Genomic DNA, 18433 nt, shown 5'->3' with positions numbered 1-18433 from the left:
TGTGGCTATGGCTTCCCCATTCACTCATCAGTGTGGCTATGGCTTCCCCATTCGCTCATCAGTGTGGCTATGACTTCCCCATTTGCTCTTCAGTGTGGCTATGGCTTCCCCATTTGCTCATCAGTGTGGCTATGGCTTCCCCATTCACTCATCAGTGTGGCTATGGCTCCCCCATTCACTCATCAGTGTGACTATGGCTTCCCCATTCGCTCATCAGTGTGGCTATGGCTTCCCCATTCACTCATCAGTGTGGCTATGGCTTCCCCATTTGCTCATCAGTGTGGCTATGGCTTCCCCATTTGCTCATCAGTGTGGCTATGCAGGCTATGGCTTCCCAATTCACTCATCAGTGTGGCTATGGCTTCCCCATTTGCTCATCAGTGTGGCTATGGCTTCCCCATTCGCTCATCAGTGTGGCTATGGCTTCCCCAATGGCTCATCAGTGTGGCTATGGCTTCCCCAATGGCTCATCAGTGTGGCTATGGCTTCCCCATTCGCTCATCAGTGTGGCTATGGCTTCCCCATTCGCTCATCAGTGTGGCTATGGCTTCCCCAATGGCTCATCAGTGTGGCTATGGCTTCCCCATTTGCTCATCAGTGTGGCTATGGCTTCCCCATTTGCTCATCAGTGTGGCTATGGCTTCCCCATTCGCTCATCAGTGTGGCTATGGCTTCCCCATTCACTCATCAGTGTGGCTATGGCTTCCCCATTCGCTCATCAGTGTGGCTATGGCTTCCCCAATGGCTCATCAATGTGGCTATGGCTTCCCCATTCGCTCATCAGTGTGGCTATGGCTTCCCCATTCGCTCATCAGTGTGGCTATGGCTTCCCCATTTGCTCATCAGTGTGGCTATGGCTTCCCCATTCGCTCATCAGTGTGGCTATGGCTTCCCCAATGGCTCATCAGTGTGGCTATGGCTTCCCCATTCGCTCATCAGTGTGGCTATGGCTTCCCCATTCACTCATCAGTGTGGCTATGGCTTCCCCATTTGCTCATCAGTGTGGCTATGGCTTCCCCATTCACTCATCAGTGTGGCTATGGCTTCCCCATTCGCTCATCAGTGTGGCTATGGCTTCCCCATTCACTCATCAGTGTGGCTATGGCTTCCCCATTTGCTCATCAGTGTGGCTATGGCTTCCCCATTCATTCATCAGTGTGGCTATGGCTTCCCCATTTGCTCATCAGTGTGGCTATGGCTTCCCCATTCACTCATCAGTGTGGCTATGGCTTCCCCATTTGCTCATCAGTGTGGCTATGGCTTCCCCATTCACTCATCAGTGTGGCTATGGCTTCCCCATTGGCTCATCAGTGTGGCTATGGCTTCCCCATTCACTCATCAGTGTGGCTATGGCTTCCCCATTTGCTAATCAGTGTGGCTATGGCTTCCCCATTCACTCATCAGTGTGGCTATGGCTTCCCCATTGGCTCATCAGTGTGGCTATGGCTTCCCCATTCACTCATCAGTGTGGCTATGGCTTCCGCATTTGCTCATCAGTGTGACTATGGCTTCCCTATTCACTCATCAGTGTGGCTATGGCTTCCCCATTCGCTCATCAGTGTGGCTATGGCTTCCCCATTCGCTCATCAGTGTGGCTATGGCTTCCCCATTCGCTCATCAGTGTGGCTATGGCTTCCCCATTCACTCATCAGTGTGGCTATGGCTTCCCCATTCACTCATCAGTGTGGCTATGGCTTCCCCATTTGCTCATCAGTGTGGCTATGGCTTCCCCATTCACTCATCAGTGTGGCTATGGCTTCCCCATTTGCTCATCAGTGTGGCTATGGCTTCCCCATTCACTCATCAGTGTGGCTATGGCTTCCCCATTTGCTCATCAGTGTGGCTATGGCTTCCCCATTTGCTCATCAGTGTGGCTATGGCTTCCCCATTTGCTCATCAGTGTGGCTATGGCTTCCCCATTTGCTCATCAGTGTGGCTATGGCTTCCCCATTCACTCATCAGTGTGACTATGGCTTCCCCATTCGCTCATCAGTGTGGCTATGTCTTCCCCATTCACTCATCAGTGTGACTATGGCTTCCCCATTTGCTCATCAGTGTGGCTATGGCTTCCCCATTCGCTCATCAGTGTGGCTATGTTTCCCCATTCACTCATCAGTGTGGCTATGTCTTCCCCATTTGCTCATCAGTGTGGCTATGGCTTCCCCATTCACTCATCAGTGTGGCTATGGCTTCCCCATTCGCTCATCAGTGTGGCTATGGCTTCCCCATTCACTCATCAGTGTGGCTATGGCTTCCCCATTTGCTCATCAGTGTGGCTATGGCTTCCCCATTCACTCATCAGTGTGGCTATGGCTTCCCCATTTGCTCATCAGTGTGGCTATGGCTTCCCCATTCACTCATCAGTGTGGCTATGGCTTCCCCATTTGCTCATCAGTGTGGCTATGGCTTCCCCATTCACTCATCAGTGTGGCTATGGCTTCCCCATTTGCTCATCAGTGTGGCTATGGCTTTCCCATTCACTCATCAGTGTGGCTATGGCTTCCCCATTCACTCATCAGTGTGGCTATGGCTTCCCCATTCGCTCATCAGTGTGGCTATGGCTTCCCCATTTGCTCATCAGTGTGGCTATGGCTTCCCCATTTGCTCATCAGTGTGGCTATGGCTTCCCCATTTGCTCATCAGTGTGGCTATGGCTTCCCCATTCACTCATCAGTGTGACTATGGCTTCCCCATTCGCTCATCAGTGTGGCTATGTCTTCCCCATTCACTCATCAGTGTGACTATGGCTTCCCCATTTGCTCATCAGTGTGGCTATGGCTTCCCCATTCGCTCATCAGTGTGGCTATGTCTTCCCCATTCACTCATCAGTGTGGCTATGTCTTCCCCATTTGCTCATCAGTGTGGCTATGGCTTCCCCATTCACTCATCAGTGTGGCTATGGCTTCCCCATTCGCTCATCAGTGTGGCTATGGCTTCCCCATTCACTCATCAGTGTGGCTATGGCTTCCCCATTTGTTCATCAGTGTGGCTATGGCTTCCCCATTCACTCATCAGTGTGGCTATGGCTTCCCCATTCACTCATCAGTGTGACTATGGCTTCCCCATTTGCTCATCAGTGTGGCTATGGCTTCCCCATTCGCTCATCAGTGTGGCTATGTCTTCCCCATTCACTCATCAGTGTGGCTATGTCTTCCCCATTTGCTCATCAGTGTGGCTATGGCTTCCCCATTCACTCATCAGTGTGGCTATGGCTTCCCCATTCGCTCATCAGTGTGGCTATGGCTTCCCCATTCACTCATCAGTGTGGCTATGTCTTCCCCTTTCACTCATCAGTGTGGCTATGGCTTCCCCATTTGCTCATCAGTGTGGCTATGGCTTCCCCATTTGCTCATCAGTGTGGCTATGGCTACCCCATTTGCTCATCAGTGTGGCTATGGATACCCCATTTGCTCATCAGTGTGGCTATGGCTTCCCCATTCACTCATCAGTGTGGCTATGGCTTCCCCATTTGCTCATCTGTGTGGCTATGGCTTCCCCATTCACTCTTCAGTGTGGCTATGGCTTCCCCATTCGCTCATCAGTGTGGCTATGGCTTCCCCATTCACTCATTAGTGTGGCTATGGCTTCCCCATTCGCTCATCAGTGTGGCTATGGCTTCCCCATTTGCTCATCAGTGTGGCTATGGCTTCCCCATTCGCTCATCAGTGTGGCTATGGCTTCCCCATTTGCTCATCAGTGTGGCTATGGCTTCCCCATTCGCTCATCAGTGTGGCTATGGCTTCCCCATTCACTCATCAGTGTGGCTATGGCTTCCCCATTCTGTATAGTTGTGCCAGTAGCTGGTTTAGTTGCTTCATTCTTTCTCATTTTATTTTCTAGAAGTTTATTTATCTTCTGTATGTCTCTTGATTGTTTGGCTAGATTATCTTCCACTTTCATTAGTTTGTCTGTTAATTCCTGTGTGATTGAGCCCGATCTCATAATATTACAGTAATTTTTGTCAATTTGTTGAATGGACTTGAACATTTGTGACAAAGTTGCTGCTAGCTCTGTGTTGTCCAGGGATCCTCCATTATTTACAATAGGTGTTTTCGAGATGCGGCATGGGATTCTGGATGGAGTGTTAGCAATATTTGGCTTGGTAGATCTTGTTGGAGTTGTAGGTCTTTGCTTGGTTGATGTTGGTCCTTTACTTTGTGAATCGTTTTTTGTATTGCTTTCATCATGGTGTGTCTTTTGTGGTTTAATTGTGCTGGCTTCTAGTTCGTATTCCTCAGCGTTGAATCTAATTGGTTTTTTTAGGATCACGCCTTGCTCTTGTATTTTTTGATACAGTATCTTCAGTAACTTCTGCTGATTCAAAATTCACATTTAAACCCAACAGTTCTTGAATCGTTTGAATCGTCGGCACTTCCTTCCAAGAAACTCTCATTATTGACCTCTTCAGATTCTTCATAGAAATTGTCACCCAGAATAGCTTCCCAGTCATAATCGTCATCGTCCCAATCAACAAATTCACTCGAAAAAGAATGTTTCCCTTGCACAGATCAAAGATACTAGACACTAGTGTCTTTGCACAGATAAGGTCATTTCCCGGAGCACCGTGAAGCAGACACAACAACGCTAGAAAAATGAATGACCCAACTAATACTACTTCCTGTGTACATCTCGCAGTATCTCGCGTGACTTGATGAAATAATAATGGATATCGCGTTATTACGTTATAGTCGCGTTAGTTCGATCGGTTGTTTATTGGATTCAAAAGTTAAGCCCAAAAACAAACGTGGCACGCATCTGACCAAAGGAAAAGCCGTGTTGCTAGTCTGTTCTTTAGTGGTCTGAGGAATTAGCAACCATCCAAGGTAGACATACTCAACCAAAAACACCCTTAGAAAACAGATTATGTATACATTGTTCGGAGAACAAAATAGAAAATAACATAAAAATATTACAATAACATGCAAAAGCTATTGAGAGATGTAATAATTCCAAACACAGCCCACAACATTAATCAGAAATTTATATATCTGATGAGTTGCAATGATGTTGAAATTATAAGACAAGTGGGTGAATATGTATATGCCGTATTTGATATTAGAAGAGAACATCCAATTAAAAGATAATTCTTACTTTTATCATTTTCTTTTTCTTTTGTGCATTTCTCATTTTTTTTATGTATTTCATTGTTATTGCTCTTATTCTTACTCCTATTGCTCATCAGTCATAGTCTTTATTTTTTTGCAATTTGATTCAAAATGGAAACTGGTGGCCACTTGTTTTATACTAGTGTTCTGGCTGCAGATTTGATTTAAATTAAGTACAAAGTCAAGATTGTTTTTTTTTACATGCCATTTTTTTTCAAACATAAAGGAGAACTAAATAGAGCCCAATTTGGTGTTTGTATTTACCAAGTTATGTATATTGATTATAAATTTGAAAAAAAAAATGATTATCTTCAGAGTTAAATATGAGAAACCATAAACCTGCGAAGGACTTCCGTTTACTCCATCTTGCCGTAAAAAAACGTCCTCATAATGTATAAACAGGAAAGATAACAAAGTATGATAACAAAATACTGTAAAGGGGTTAATTGTTCACTGGGTTTTAATTTTGCTTATTTCGCTGATTGGAAAATGTGCTCAATTAAAACCCAGTGAATATGTAAAATTTAGCATAGAACACATTATCTAAATGATAAAACCGTGAATTTAAAACCCACTAAATATGCCTGAAAATTAATCATTTTACAGTAGTATCTGATTAAATATAAACCACTTAGGGAGCCATAGTTGGCTGGACTGGTGAATTGACTTCTAGTCTAGATTGTTTCAACTTTTACGTTAATGTTATTTACAGGCATATCAACATACAAACATTATGGATGTGCGACTGATCGAGACAGGCATTTTGTTGTCTTTTTTGTCTAACTGTCTAATAAATGCTGTTTCCAGTACTGCACTGTGCGGCGTGCAAATTATTTCAAAGTCTGGATGCTGGAGTATGCAATCTTGAGTTCGTAGGGTGGTGGTGGAAACATTTTCGTCCATGTATTCACGGGACTGCACTGGCAAATCATGGGACAATTGTCACAAGAACACCAAGCAGATTGTTCACAGACTTCTGTGTAATTTGAAATAAAACTATCATCCGAACAAGGGGCATTGAATCTTCACAGTATACCGTACTTCCCTGATCATAAGCCAGGAGGCATGAACACGTAAAGGAAAAGTAAGATATGAGCTTATACTTGAAGACCAACTCAGAAAAGATGATTTTGTTTTTTTGTTAAACACTGCCAACAAAGAAAAATTATCCAAAAAAATTATTCGTTCACCACGCCGGGCTCGGGAAAATAATACTTCTTTTTGAAAATAAAATGCGTCATAGATTTCCACGACACTTACAATGAAGAAACAAACATGTTCGTAACAAACACACATTTTAATACAATACAATATGTCTGAATTCACGGTGAAATAATGGGTAGGGTCTGTGGGGAAACAGTCGAAATCATTCATCATTATCTTCGTTTTGGTATATTTTCGATTGTACGCAAACTTTCGATGCAAAGCAATTTTTCACCATGAGATTTTTCAGCACGATTTGACCTGAGACAACTTCCTTTGACCTAACAGGTCATATCTTTCATTAACCAATCAAAATGATGTGTCATAATGATGACATTTTCCGATTATTGACGATGATTTTTTAACGCAATGCCGAAGTGAATTACTGTAATGTTAAAATGCGATCTGTAGCACTGATTGCAATGAAAAAAAAGATGATTTTTTCCCTAAAAACTGGCGATTTGCAATTTCCGAAAAGTAAACTACGCTTAATAACCGTGGGTAAACTGTGTGTTGAGGAAGAATTTAAACACCTTTCACGGTCGCCAACATGTCACATCGTTCAAACCCTAAGCCTTTCATGATAGTCTCAAAGTAAACCATGCCAAATAACCAGGTACACGACTTAACGATCACATTTTTGGCTTTTCGAAAGCTACTACTCAAAGAAATATGGATTACTTCAGTATTGCAACATCGGGGATCATCCTGAGTATTATACTAGTAGTACACAATGCTTGGCAGCATGAACAGCTATGTACAATGGCGTAGTATACGAATGCGATCAAATACTAAAACGTCATAGCTTTGAAAAGTACCCTGATGTTAAATATGTTCGTTTGTTCGTTATTTATTCCCCTCCATGAATGGCCTCCATCGTGTTTAATTGCAAGCACTTCAAATGCATATCCAAGCTACAGTTATAATTAAAATTAAACCACTGCAATATTATTTCGAATACAGTTTAGAATATACACAACTATAAATTAAGGCCACATTTAGGTTCGCTTTAATATGAATAATACACACTGAGTTACTGATGCACATCAGTTTGTTTTGTGATTTGATTCAAAATTGCCAAAATTGCAATGGTCTTCAACCATTTTTGACTCCCGTGTGCGAAGCACAAAAGGGAGTCTTTGCAGTTACCCTGTCTGTATGTCTGTATGTATGTCACTTTTTTTGTTCCACCGTTATCTCAAAAACCACTAATCAAATTTGGGTGAAACTTGGTACATAGATGCTCTGGAATAATGCGCAGAGTTGATTAGGTTTTGGTAAAAATTTATAAATATTAATTACCTAATTTGCATGATACATGTAATTAGCTGATTTTTAGCTGTTGCATGACTGTTCCACTGATATTTGAAGAACCACTCATTGGATTTCGATGAAACTTGGCACATGGATGCTCTGAACTAGTGCGCAGATTTGATTAGTTTTGGGTAAAAATCTATGAATATTAATTACCTAATTTGCATAATAATTAACTGATTTTAAGCTGTTCCATGACTGTTCCACTGATATTTGAAGAACCACTCATTGGATTTCAATGAAACTTGGCACATGGATACTCTGAACTAATGCGCAGATTTGATTAGTTTTGGGTAAAAATCTATGAATATCAATTACCTAATTTGCATAATAATTAACTGATTTTAAGCTGTTCCATGACTGTTACACTGATATTTGAAGAACCACTCATTGGATTTCGATGAAACTTGGCACAGGGATACTCTGAACTAATGCGCAGATTTGATTAGTTTTGGGTAAAAACCTGTTTATATTAATTACCTAATTTGCATAATGATTAATCAATTTCCGGCTTTGAATTCCACTGATATCTCAAGTACTAATCATCACATTTCAATTAAACTTACATAGATGTCATATGACACTGCACTGACCTGATAGTTTTTAGGGTAATGTCAGTACACATTAATTACCTAATTTGCATAATTAATTAATTTTCATCTTTTGATATTTCGAGTAGTAATGATCACGTTTCAATGAAACTTGGTACATAGTTACTTGATGACTGTGCAGACCCCTAATCAGTTTTTGGGTAAATATTTGTGCATATTAATCACCTTATTAGCATAATTAGTTAATTTTCACCTGATACAAATGTATCTCACGTACTAATCATCACATTTCAATGAGACTTGCGACATAGATCTTCTAGGACTATGCAGAGACCTGATTAATTTTGGGATAAATAATTGTGCTTATTAATTACCTAATTTGCATAATTAGTTAATTTTTTCGCTGTTTTGTGGCAGTGAACTGTCTAAAAAACCACTCATTGGATTTTAATGAAACTTTTATAGGGTACCCATCACATTTCAATGAACCTAGGACTATACACCATGATAGTTTTTGGTAAATATTTATGTTTCTTAATCACTTATTAACATAATTAATTAATACTGATATCTCAAGTATTGATCATCACATTTGAATAAAACTTGGTACATAAATGCTCTAGGACAATAGACAGCCTGATTAATTTTGGGTTAAAATCTGTTTATATTAATTCTCTAATTAGCATAATAATTAATAATTTTTTGGTTCTAATCACGTTTCAATGAAACTTGGTACATTGTGCAGACCTTATTAGTTTTACACTTAAATCTGTTCATATTAGTTATCTTATTTGCATAATTAGTTTTCTGCGTTTCCATCAATATATCAAGTTCAAGTAATTTTGAATTAATTTTTAATGTGTCTCCAATACTCTCAGCACACGGGAGTTCTTTCTAAGCTTTCTTTGATTCTGATATGCTATGACCGATTTTGTGATAAAAGTATAGGTACAAGACAAGACAAAGCAAGAAATAAAAGCAGGGCTTGAATTTTGCAGCAGCATAAAAGACTATTGATGAGTTTGCTGTGGTGCTATATGCTAAAGGCATTGTTATGAACTTGATAATCTTTTAATTTTATACATAATCTGGTGTGTTATTAATCTTTATCAGCTGCAAAAGCTGTATCTAGTCCATAAATGTTTTGTTATATACCTCAGGTTCCATGAAAAATAAATGAAACATCAACTCAGCGTGTAAGCGTTCTATCCACAATGCATAATCACTCAAATGTCTGTATTTTCATCAATGTTTTTATAAAGGTGAACCCGAAAACCTAACAATATAATTCTGTAGTATCAAAACAAGTTTGCTATGAATTTCAGCTACAATGCTATGTTATGATAACTGACTTGAACCAGCTCGGAAGTTCAGAGTGCACGCTTTAAATCTATGTTTGTCCAAATAACGGCTTGGCATGTTATGGAAAATTATTGCACAGCGTGAGTGAGGTTTCTCATGGCTTTAAGAATATTAACACTATTAAAAGGCAGAGCAATACCAGGTATATAATAAGTTTTGACATTGGTCTGGAGAATATGGTAATATCATTTGTGAATATTTTCTATTACATTTTGTAGTATATTTTTAAAGGGTAAATCTGCATAATTAATATCTGTAGTTCTTGATTTGTTTTCAGACAACATCACTACAAAAAAACCAACCAAGTATTATGGCTTTATCACATTTTGATACATTATATAGACAACAATATTCAGATTTGTGGCCAGCCATCAGAATTGCTCTACTCTCTAAACAAAAGTATGGTGCTCTTATCAACAATTTTTGTCAAAATGAAGATTTTTTGAATTTTCTAACAGAGCAGGATGCCACAGATTTTGTACATGATGGTGCAATACGACTTAGACAAGCATGTCAACACATTGATGAAAGCAAAGATGACAGTACTGTAGTTATAGACATGAACACTGACGTTAAACATAACAAACAAGATGAAGAATTTTATATTTCCCCAAACACTGAGTATATTGGACGAGATGCGGCACGGATATCATCACATTTATCACACAAGACTGAATTTGAAACATATCATATTCCAAATAAAATTAATACCATTAAATATGACTTTAATGTTAGCCCACATCTTAAGTGCTTCATACATGGAAATGAACAACGGTTTACTAATCCATATTATGATGCTGCAATAGGTACAATGGCGTATTACATTATGGATGCCAGTTCAATTTTACCTGTTATTGCACTTGATATACAACCAGATGATGTTATTTTAGACATGTGTGCTGCTCCTGGTGGTAAAGCATTAGCAATGTTACAGACTATGTATGTAGGTAAGTAATTAGTACCCGTTCAGGCGCAGCCTGAAAAGGGGACTTTATAATTCAGGTTTTGTCCATTTTCCGTCTCCAACATTTTCTAAGAAATTCTGCAGCAGATATCAGTGAAACTTGGCAGATTGATTAACAATAATATGTTTAGTAGGCACACAATTTGTTTTCTAAATCTGAAAATCTCCCGGCAATATTGACAGAACGACTGGGCATGCTCAGAATAAATTAACTACTGTATAATACTTTATTTTCGCTTGCAACTTTTTTTCGCTATTTTCGCTGAAGGAATGTTTCAGTTAAAATACAATCCAGCGAATATACCCCTTTTTCTATATTTTTCATTCAACTTGTCAAAAATAAGTCAAAGGTAAGTTTTCCAGTTTCAGCAAAATTGAATTTATATTGGGGTACAATTGGTATACATTCCGTGACGTACGGACGTGAATATTATGATGATTGCCAGCTTTATATTCTTGTGAAAAGCCAAAAAAGCAAACAATTGTCTCCTCTCTACGAAACTAGTTTGTAAATTGTATACCCTGTCAAATTATTGTACACGAACGATTAATTCACGAGGACATAGTTTTCAAGTAAATCATTTTTCGGTCTTTTGCTTGATTTCCAAAATATCTCAACTCAGGGGGGAAGAATGTCCCTGTGTCGATCAATTTATTCATTATATAATAGCAGGTTGCCTATGATTATATTCGTATAATGTTGTGAACATTAAACTGTTAGTTGTAATGAAGATTTTGCCGATCTTGTGCGATTCAACATGGCGCATGTACAGTGACAACAGGTGTATGGATGGTCGGTCAAGTACAGTCTGCAGCGTACCATGAAATCTCCCGGCGTTTTTGGGGCATTTTTTTTTTAGTTTTCTTTTTTTAATATTTTTGATATTTCATTCACTCCTGATGCCTAAAAGAGTCTAATTTATATTTTACCGTAGTCATTGACACCTATTCAAGAGTATCATGTTTATTGTGAATAGCGTGAATGGGTAAGCTTCGTTTCGACAATGAGCTGTTATTTCTGTGAACAATGTTAAATTATTCTTTGAATGCTCAGTTTATTTTTTTAAAACAACTATGTAATTTTTTTATTTAAAAAAAATATCATGCTGTTTTCCCTGTCAAAATCAAAGCATAATGATCTTGTACAACATCGGTAAATCTACTACCGCGTTGCGTTCATCATGAGGTCACTGAACCGTCATTAACATATTTAAATGAGCCACATGTAATGAAAAAACTTTACTGAACATGATAACAGAGATTTTTTCGCTGATCAAGTAAATATACCAGAACCTGAGTTGCCAAAAAGGTCTTCCCAGGATCGTGCAATTAATCCATTTGGCCATTTATTACTAGATTTATGTAAAAACTTTGATTTAAAAATTTTTAATGGCCGATTATTTGAAGATAAAGGACTAGGCCATTTTACATGGATTAAACTTACAGGTGCCAGTGTAATTGATTACGTCCTAACATGTTATGACAATTTTGAACTGTGTAGTGATTGTTCCATAGTTAATAGACCCGATTCTGACCACTTACCAATAACATTTACACTGAAAACTCTAACCCAAAATGAGAACGAATCCTCAATTGAGGGCAGTATTTTTACTAGATATAATTGGAATGTATCAAAAGAGGATCAATTCTATACATTTTGGAAAGGAGAAACTGCAAAGCTCTTGGTAGAAAGATTTTACACTTTAGCAAATATGGGAAATACTATTGAAGCTGTTAATATTTTATCTGATTTGTTATATAACATGGCTGATGGCATGAAACGTAAATGTAAATTGCCACAGACTATAAGAAAGTTTGATAAGAAAAATAATTGGTTCGACGATGACTGCAAATATTTGAAGCAACAGACCAGAAAAGCCCTAAATCAGTTTCGAAATTGTAGATCTGTTAATCTTGAAAACTATATTACTCACAGAAATAATTATCGTATATTGCTAAGGGACAAAAAGAAATTATTTAACAATCTCAAAAAACGTGAACTTTACATCTCTGCAAACAATCCGAATTTGGAATTTTGGAATTTATTGAATAGTAAGAAAAGTGGCCCATCTACAAAAATCCAACCAAGCGCATGGCATGTTTATTTTTTTCAACTCTTTGCGAGTACAGATTTGAATTATGGGAATGAAAGTAACATGTTTTTAGAAGAAGTTCAAGACTATCTTGATAATTTATTAATTTTGTCAGAGTCAAATGCAGTTATTGACTATCAGATTATAGATCAAGCCATTACAATTATGGAATTGGAACATGCCCTTAGTCGGTTAAATGCAAATAAGACAGCTGGTATTGATGGTTTATCGTCGGAAATATTTAAGCATATTCCTATGATTTTTAAACAATTACTTGTTAAACTTTTCAATACAATAATTAATACTGGTATATTCCCTCCACAATGGGTGCATGGTTTAATTATTCCTGTCTATAAGAAGGGTGAAAGAGATTCAGTTAATAACTATAGAGGTATTACATTATTGCCTTCGATAACAAAAGTTTTCAGTGATATTATATATCATCGTCTGCTTAATTGGGTGAACTTGCACTATCCTATTGTGGAAGAACAGGCTGGTTTCCATAAAAATTATTCATCAGTTGACAATCTATTCGTTTTATCAACCATTATTGATCGTTATTTGTCACGAGGAAGTAAATTATACTGCGCATTTATAGATTTTGAAAAGGCATTTGATAGGATTAACTACACCTTACTCTTTTATAAACTAACAAAATTGGGAATGGGTGGCAAACTATTTAAAGTATTGAAGTCCATGTACCAAGATATCAGGGCATGTGTTTGCTCCCCAGTAGGTATTTCTGAATTGTTCAAATGTGAAATAGGAGTCCAACAAGGCAGTGTTTAATCGCCACTCCTTTTCTCTCTCTTTGTAAATGATCTTGACGAATCAATACAACACAGCCACGCTGGAGTTTATATAACGCCTATACAATTATTTTATTTGTTAGGCCACACCGACTTAATTTTATGGATGACATCCACGCGCGCATTAGTTTTCGCCTGTTCTAAAAAAAAAAAAAACAATCTCCGACGACGAGTCTCCACAGATCGGTTTTCTGTCCGGAACTTGCCGACTCATATTGTCGCAAAGCGCCGGCTTGTCATAAAACTCTTTTTGGACTATCTAAAAACGTGCCAATTTTGTCGTAAATGATCTTCTGCACATGCGTATTGCGTTGCCGGGAATATGTGAGTATAAAAGTTCAGAGGAAAAACTGAGGGATTGTTGTAGACTGGTACGCAATTGACGTCGGCCAGGGAGATATGACGTTTACACAGCTATACGAGAGATTGGTTAAAGCTAACCCCTACTGTGTAGAGAGGAGCAAGCAAGGACATTTCTGTATCATTGCAATGTTTTGTTAGTTATTGTCATAAAGTAGTGTATGTACATTTCGCCTTGACTTGTACTGAAAATGGTATTCATGTTGTACCTTGAATGCAGTGTTTCTGACTGAAGGTACTTCATCATGACTACATGTACTAGAGCTTGTCTGAAATGGTTATACCTGTGACAGTAATACAGTACGAGATGTGTATATCAACATGTGCCTCCTACAAATAAAGACTTCTTGTTGTTCTTTGATACATTGTGTTCTGTGGTTCAATTCATAATAGCAGCTCCGTAGTCCTGTGGTTTTATAGCAGGATTTTTTTGTTGTTGACAGCATTTTTTTTTTTTCGCCCTCTCGCATCAGTTTTGGGGTCTCCAGAGGATGTCATCCATAAAATTAAATCAGTGTGGCCTTATTTGCAAACGATTTAGCAGTTTTTAGCTCTTCCATTATGGGTTTACAACGTCTTCTGAATAATTTGCCTAAGAATTTCTGCTCATTGGTTACGTATTGAAACTGATAGAAAATTCCATAATACACGCACAGAAAGAGTTTGTATTTTATGTAATACCAATTGTGTAGAGAACGAGTACCATTTTTGCATTATCTGTCCGTTTTACCAAGAGTTGAGATCTAAATACATCCCAAGTTATTATTATACACTTCCCTCACCCGAAAAATTTATATCGCTATTACAATTACAAAATGCAGTAATCTTGCATAATATTTCTAAATTTATTTTTCTCGCCACAAAAAAGCGTAATACAATTATTTTGGTCCGACAGTTCATGTTCTTTTCATATTTTCTTGTTCTTTTTCAGTTACTGTAAAATGACATTGTCCTCTGAGGCCGGAGGCCTACAGTATTATGAATAAATTTAATTTATATTCAATGAAAAAACATGGCAAATATCGTATCGCATCAAGCATTCAACCGAAATCATTCGTTTACGATGAAACTAAGTTGAATATTACTTCCAATTCACAAAAATTCAACGAATTAATTTTTTTTCATTATTATAATCATTGTAGCCATGTAGCCCCTTCCTGTTATCTGTTTCCAACTTCTTCCAAAGTAAAACTGGCGAAGCCATGTAATTGCCATACAACCATCAACTGTGGGAAAACTTGTATGTTATTGAAAACCTTTATTTTGTTGTCTGTGAATTAATATAATATTTGAAATGATGTAATGGTGCAAAATATTCTCAAGCAATTGGTCTTCTGGTGGCATTACACTGCGCATTTATGCACAGTCAGTGTCCCAATGTGCGATCACAGCTTACTAAGTGATGATGGTGGTTGAAATGGAAAACTGAATACAAAAGTCCAGGAACATCTCAAACAGATTTCTGTCTGCTGTGAATGCATGTTTCGTTGCATCAAATAAATAACCCAATTTTATGATAGAAGCTTGCAATCTTGTGCCATACAGGGTCAAGTGATTAAGCAATAAAAAATGTGATTTTATGTATTAGGTCATTGAATGTATCCAAAAACATGGTACCAATGATCTGAAATTTCAGGAGTGTTCGCTGAAGGTTTATCAATCTTGCGTATTGTCTTGTTCTTTTTGTCTTGTTCCTGCATTTCAGTTACTAGAATTTATACTGTTTTTCTTCTAATAATTCGGCCACTTTCAAAAACAATTATTTATTCATGGTCGAATTGCAAGAATACAAAACTACTGTGATTGCATAGCGATGCCTGTAGGGCCATTGTCAATTAGTTCGCCTGATCAATGCAGCCTTATACATAGTGCTGATATTGAATCACGGAGAGTAAAATCTTGTGATACTAATCTCTAGAACCACTCAGATTGGTACATATGTCTTATGAACTCACATGTGTATATATTTGACTATACTCATTTTAAACTATTTTTTTAGTCCCCGTTCGGACAGAGTCCGAAAACGGGGACTTATGTTTTGCCCTGTGTGCGTCCGTCCGTGCGTCCGTGATCACCTGTATCTCGAACATGCATGGACCGATTATGTTCAAACTTCACTCATACATCACACATTATATGGGACATATGCACATGCATTTTTTTCATGATCCGATTAACGATAGCCGAATAGCGGCCATTTTAAGGCCGAAAATGCATCAAAATGGCACATTTTCACCATTCCGGACCCGGATCTCAGTTATGCATGGACGGATTTCGTTCAAATTTGGTACATACATTAAACATAATAGGACCTTGATGCACGTCATTTTTTTTTTCGGATCAAGTTCGAAATGGCCGACTGGCGGCCATTTTGTTTTAAAGAATTCAGTTCTGGATCCGTATCAGAGACATGTCTGGATTGATCAAGTTCAAACTTCACACACACAAGGTACATCATGTCACAAATATGTATGTGCATTTGTTTCATGATCTCATTAACGATAGCCAAATGGGGGCCGCTTTAAGGCCGAAAATGCATTGAAATCGCACATTTTCACCATTCCGGACCCGTATCTCAGTTATGCATGGATGGATTTTGTTCAAATTTGGTACATACATTAAACATAATAGGACCTTGATGCACGTCATTTTTTTTTCAGATCAAGTTCGAAATGGCCGACTGGCGGCCATTTTGTTTTAAAGAATTCAGTTCTGGATCCGTATCCGAGACATGTCTGGATTGATCAAGTTCAAACTTCACACACACAAGGTACATCATGTCACAAATATGTATGTGCATTTGTTTCATGATCCCATTAACGATAGCCAAATGGCGGCCGCTTTAAGGCCGAAAATGCATTTAAATCGCACATTTTCACCATTCCGAACCCGGATCTCAGTTATGCATGGACGGATTTTGTTCAAATTCGGTACTTACATTAAACATAATAGGACCTTTATGCACGTCATTTTTTTTTTCGGATCAAGTTCGAAATGGCCGACTGGCGGCCATTTTCTTAAAGAATTCAGTTCTGGATCCGTATCCAAGACATGTCTGGATTGATCAAGTTCAAACTTCACACACACATGGTGCATCATGTCACAAATAGATATGTGCATTTGTTTCATGATCCGCTTAGCAATAGCTGAATGATGGCCATTTTAAGGCCGAAAATGCATTAAAATCACGTATTTTCACAATTCCAGAACCGGATCTCAGTCATGCATGCATGGATTTTGTTCAGATTTAGTACAATGTGTTGTACATATGCAGGTGCATTTCGGTCATGATCTGCTTTGAATGTATATGTCACTCAAATATGAACGGAACGGGGACGTGTCATTGACAATGACTTGTTCTTATTAGCTCCGCTGTCGACTTTGTCGAGCGGAGCTTATCATATGAGTGATTGTCCGTCGTCGTCCGTCGTCGTCGTCCGTCGTCGTCCGTCGTCCGTGTCAATGTTTTACTTTTTCGACTTCTTCTTGAAAACTACAAGCCTGAATGCTTTGATACTTGGTGTATATGTACCTTGGGTAGACCTCTCTCAGATTTGTTCATTTCATGATGGTATCTTCAATTCTCTAATTTTGGTGAATATTTTTGTCATTTTTAGTAAAAAGTGATATTTTCAACTTCTTGTTGAAAACCGCAAGTGCAATTGCTTTGATATTACATATATAGGTACTACATGTGGACCTCTCTCAGATTTGTTCATTTTGTAATGATGTCTTTAATTCTCTAATTTTGGTGAATATTTTTATCATTTTTGGTAAAAAGTGATATTTTCGACTTCTTGTTGAAAACCGCAAGTCCAATTGCTTTGATATTACATATATAAGTACTACATGTCGACCTCTCTCAGATTTGTTCATTTTGTAATGATATCTTCAATTCTCTAATTTTGGTGAATATTTTTGTAATTTTTGGTAAAAAGTGATATTTTCGACTTCTTGTTGAAAACCGCAAGTCCAATTGCTTTGATATTACATATATAGGTACTACATGTGGACCTCTCTCAGATTTGTTCATTTTGTAATGATGTCTTTAATTCTCTAATTTTGGTGAATATTTTTATCATTTTTGGTAAAAAGTGATATTTTCGACTTCTTGTTGAAAACCGCAAGTCCAATTGCTTTGATATTACATATATAAGTACTACATGTCGACCTCTCTCAGATTTGTTCATTTTGTAATGATATCTTCAATTCTCTAATTTTGGTGAATATTTTTGTAATTTTTGGTAAAAAGTGATATTTTCGACTTCTTGTTGAAAACCGCAAGTCCAATTGCTTTGATATTACATATATAGGTACTACATGTGGACCTCTCTCAGATTTGTTCATTTTGTAATGATATCTTTAATTCTCTAATTTTGGTGAATATTTTTGTAATTTTTGGTAAAAAGTGATATTTTCGACTTCTTGTTGAAAACCGCAAGTCCAATTGCTTTGATATTACATATATAGGTACTACATGTGGACCTCTCTCAGATTTGTTCATTTTGTAATGATATCTTTAATTCTCTAATTTCGGTGAATATTTTTGTAATGTTTGGTAAAAATTGATATTTTCGACTTCTTGTTGAAAACCGCAAGTCCAATTGCTTTGATATTACATATATAGGTACTACATGTGGATCTCTCTCAGATTTGTTCATTTCATAATGAT

General features: G+C 37.9%; 1 protein-coding gene across 2 annotated transcripts in view; it reads left to right on the top strand.

The window, feature by feature from the left end:
* Positions 1 to 18433, top strand: part of LOC102805185 (5-cytosine rRNA methyltransferase NSUN4-like) — a 45912-nt gene that overhangs the window by 18879 nt on the left and 8600 nt on the right. Inside the window, exons 2-3 of one of the 2 annotated variants that reach the window (XM_085505163.1) lie at positions 9813 to 9840; positions 10342 to 10482. In XM_085505163.1, coding sequence (XP_085361289.1) covers positions 9813 to 9840; positions 10342 to 10482 — 169 coding nt within the window. Of the gene's footprint in view, positions 1 to 9812; positions 10483 to 18433 lie in introns of both variants that reach the window. The other variant, XM_085505162.1, reaches the window with a different exon arrangement.

This window comes from Saccoglossus kowalevskii, chromosome 11 (assembly GCF_978046115.1).
Source record: "Saccoglossus kowalevskii chromosome 11, keSacKowa6.1, whole genome shotgun sequence".
NCBI classification, from domain to species: Eukaryota; Metazoa; Hemichordata; class Enteropneusta; family Harrimaniidae; genus Saccoglossus; species Saccoglossus kowalevskii.
The sequence above is the reverse complement of the archived record's forward strand: the minus strand, read 5'-3'. Positions and strand labels throughout refer to the sequence as shown.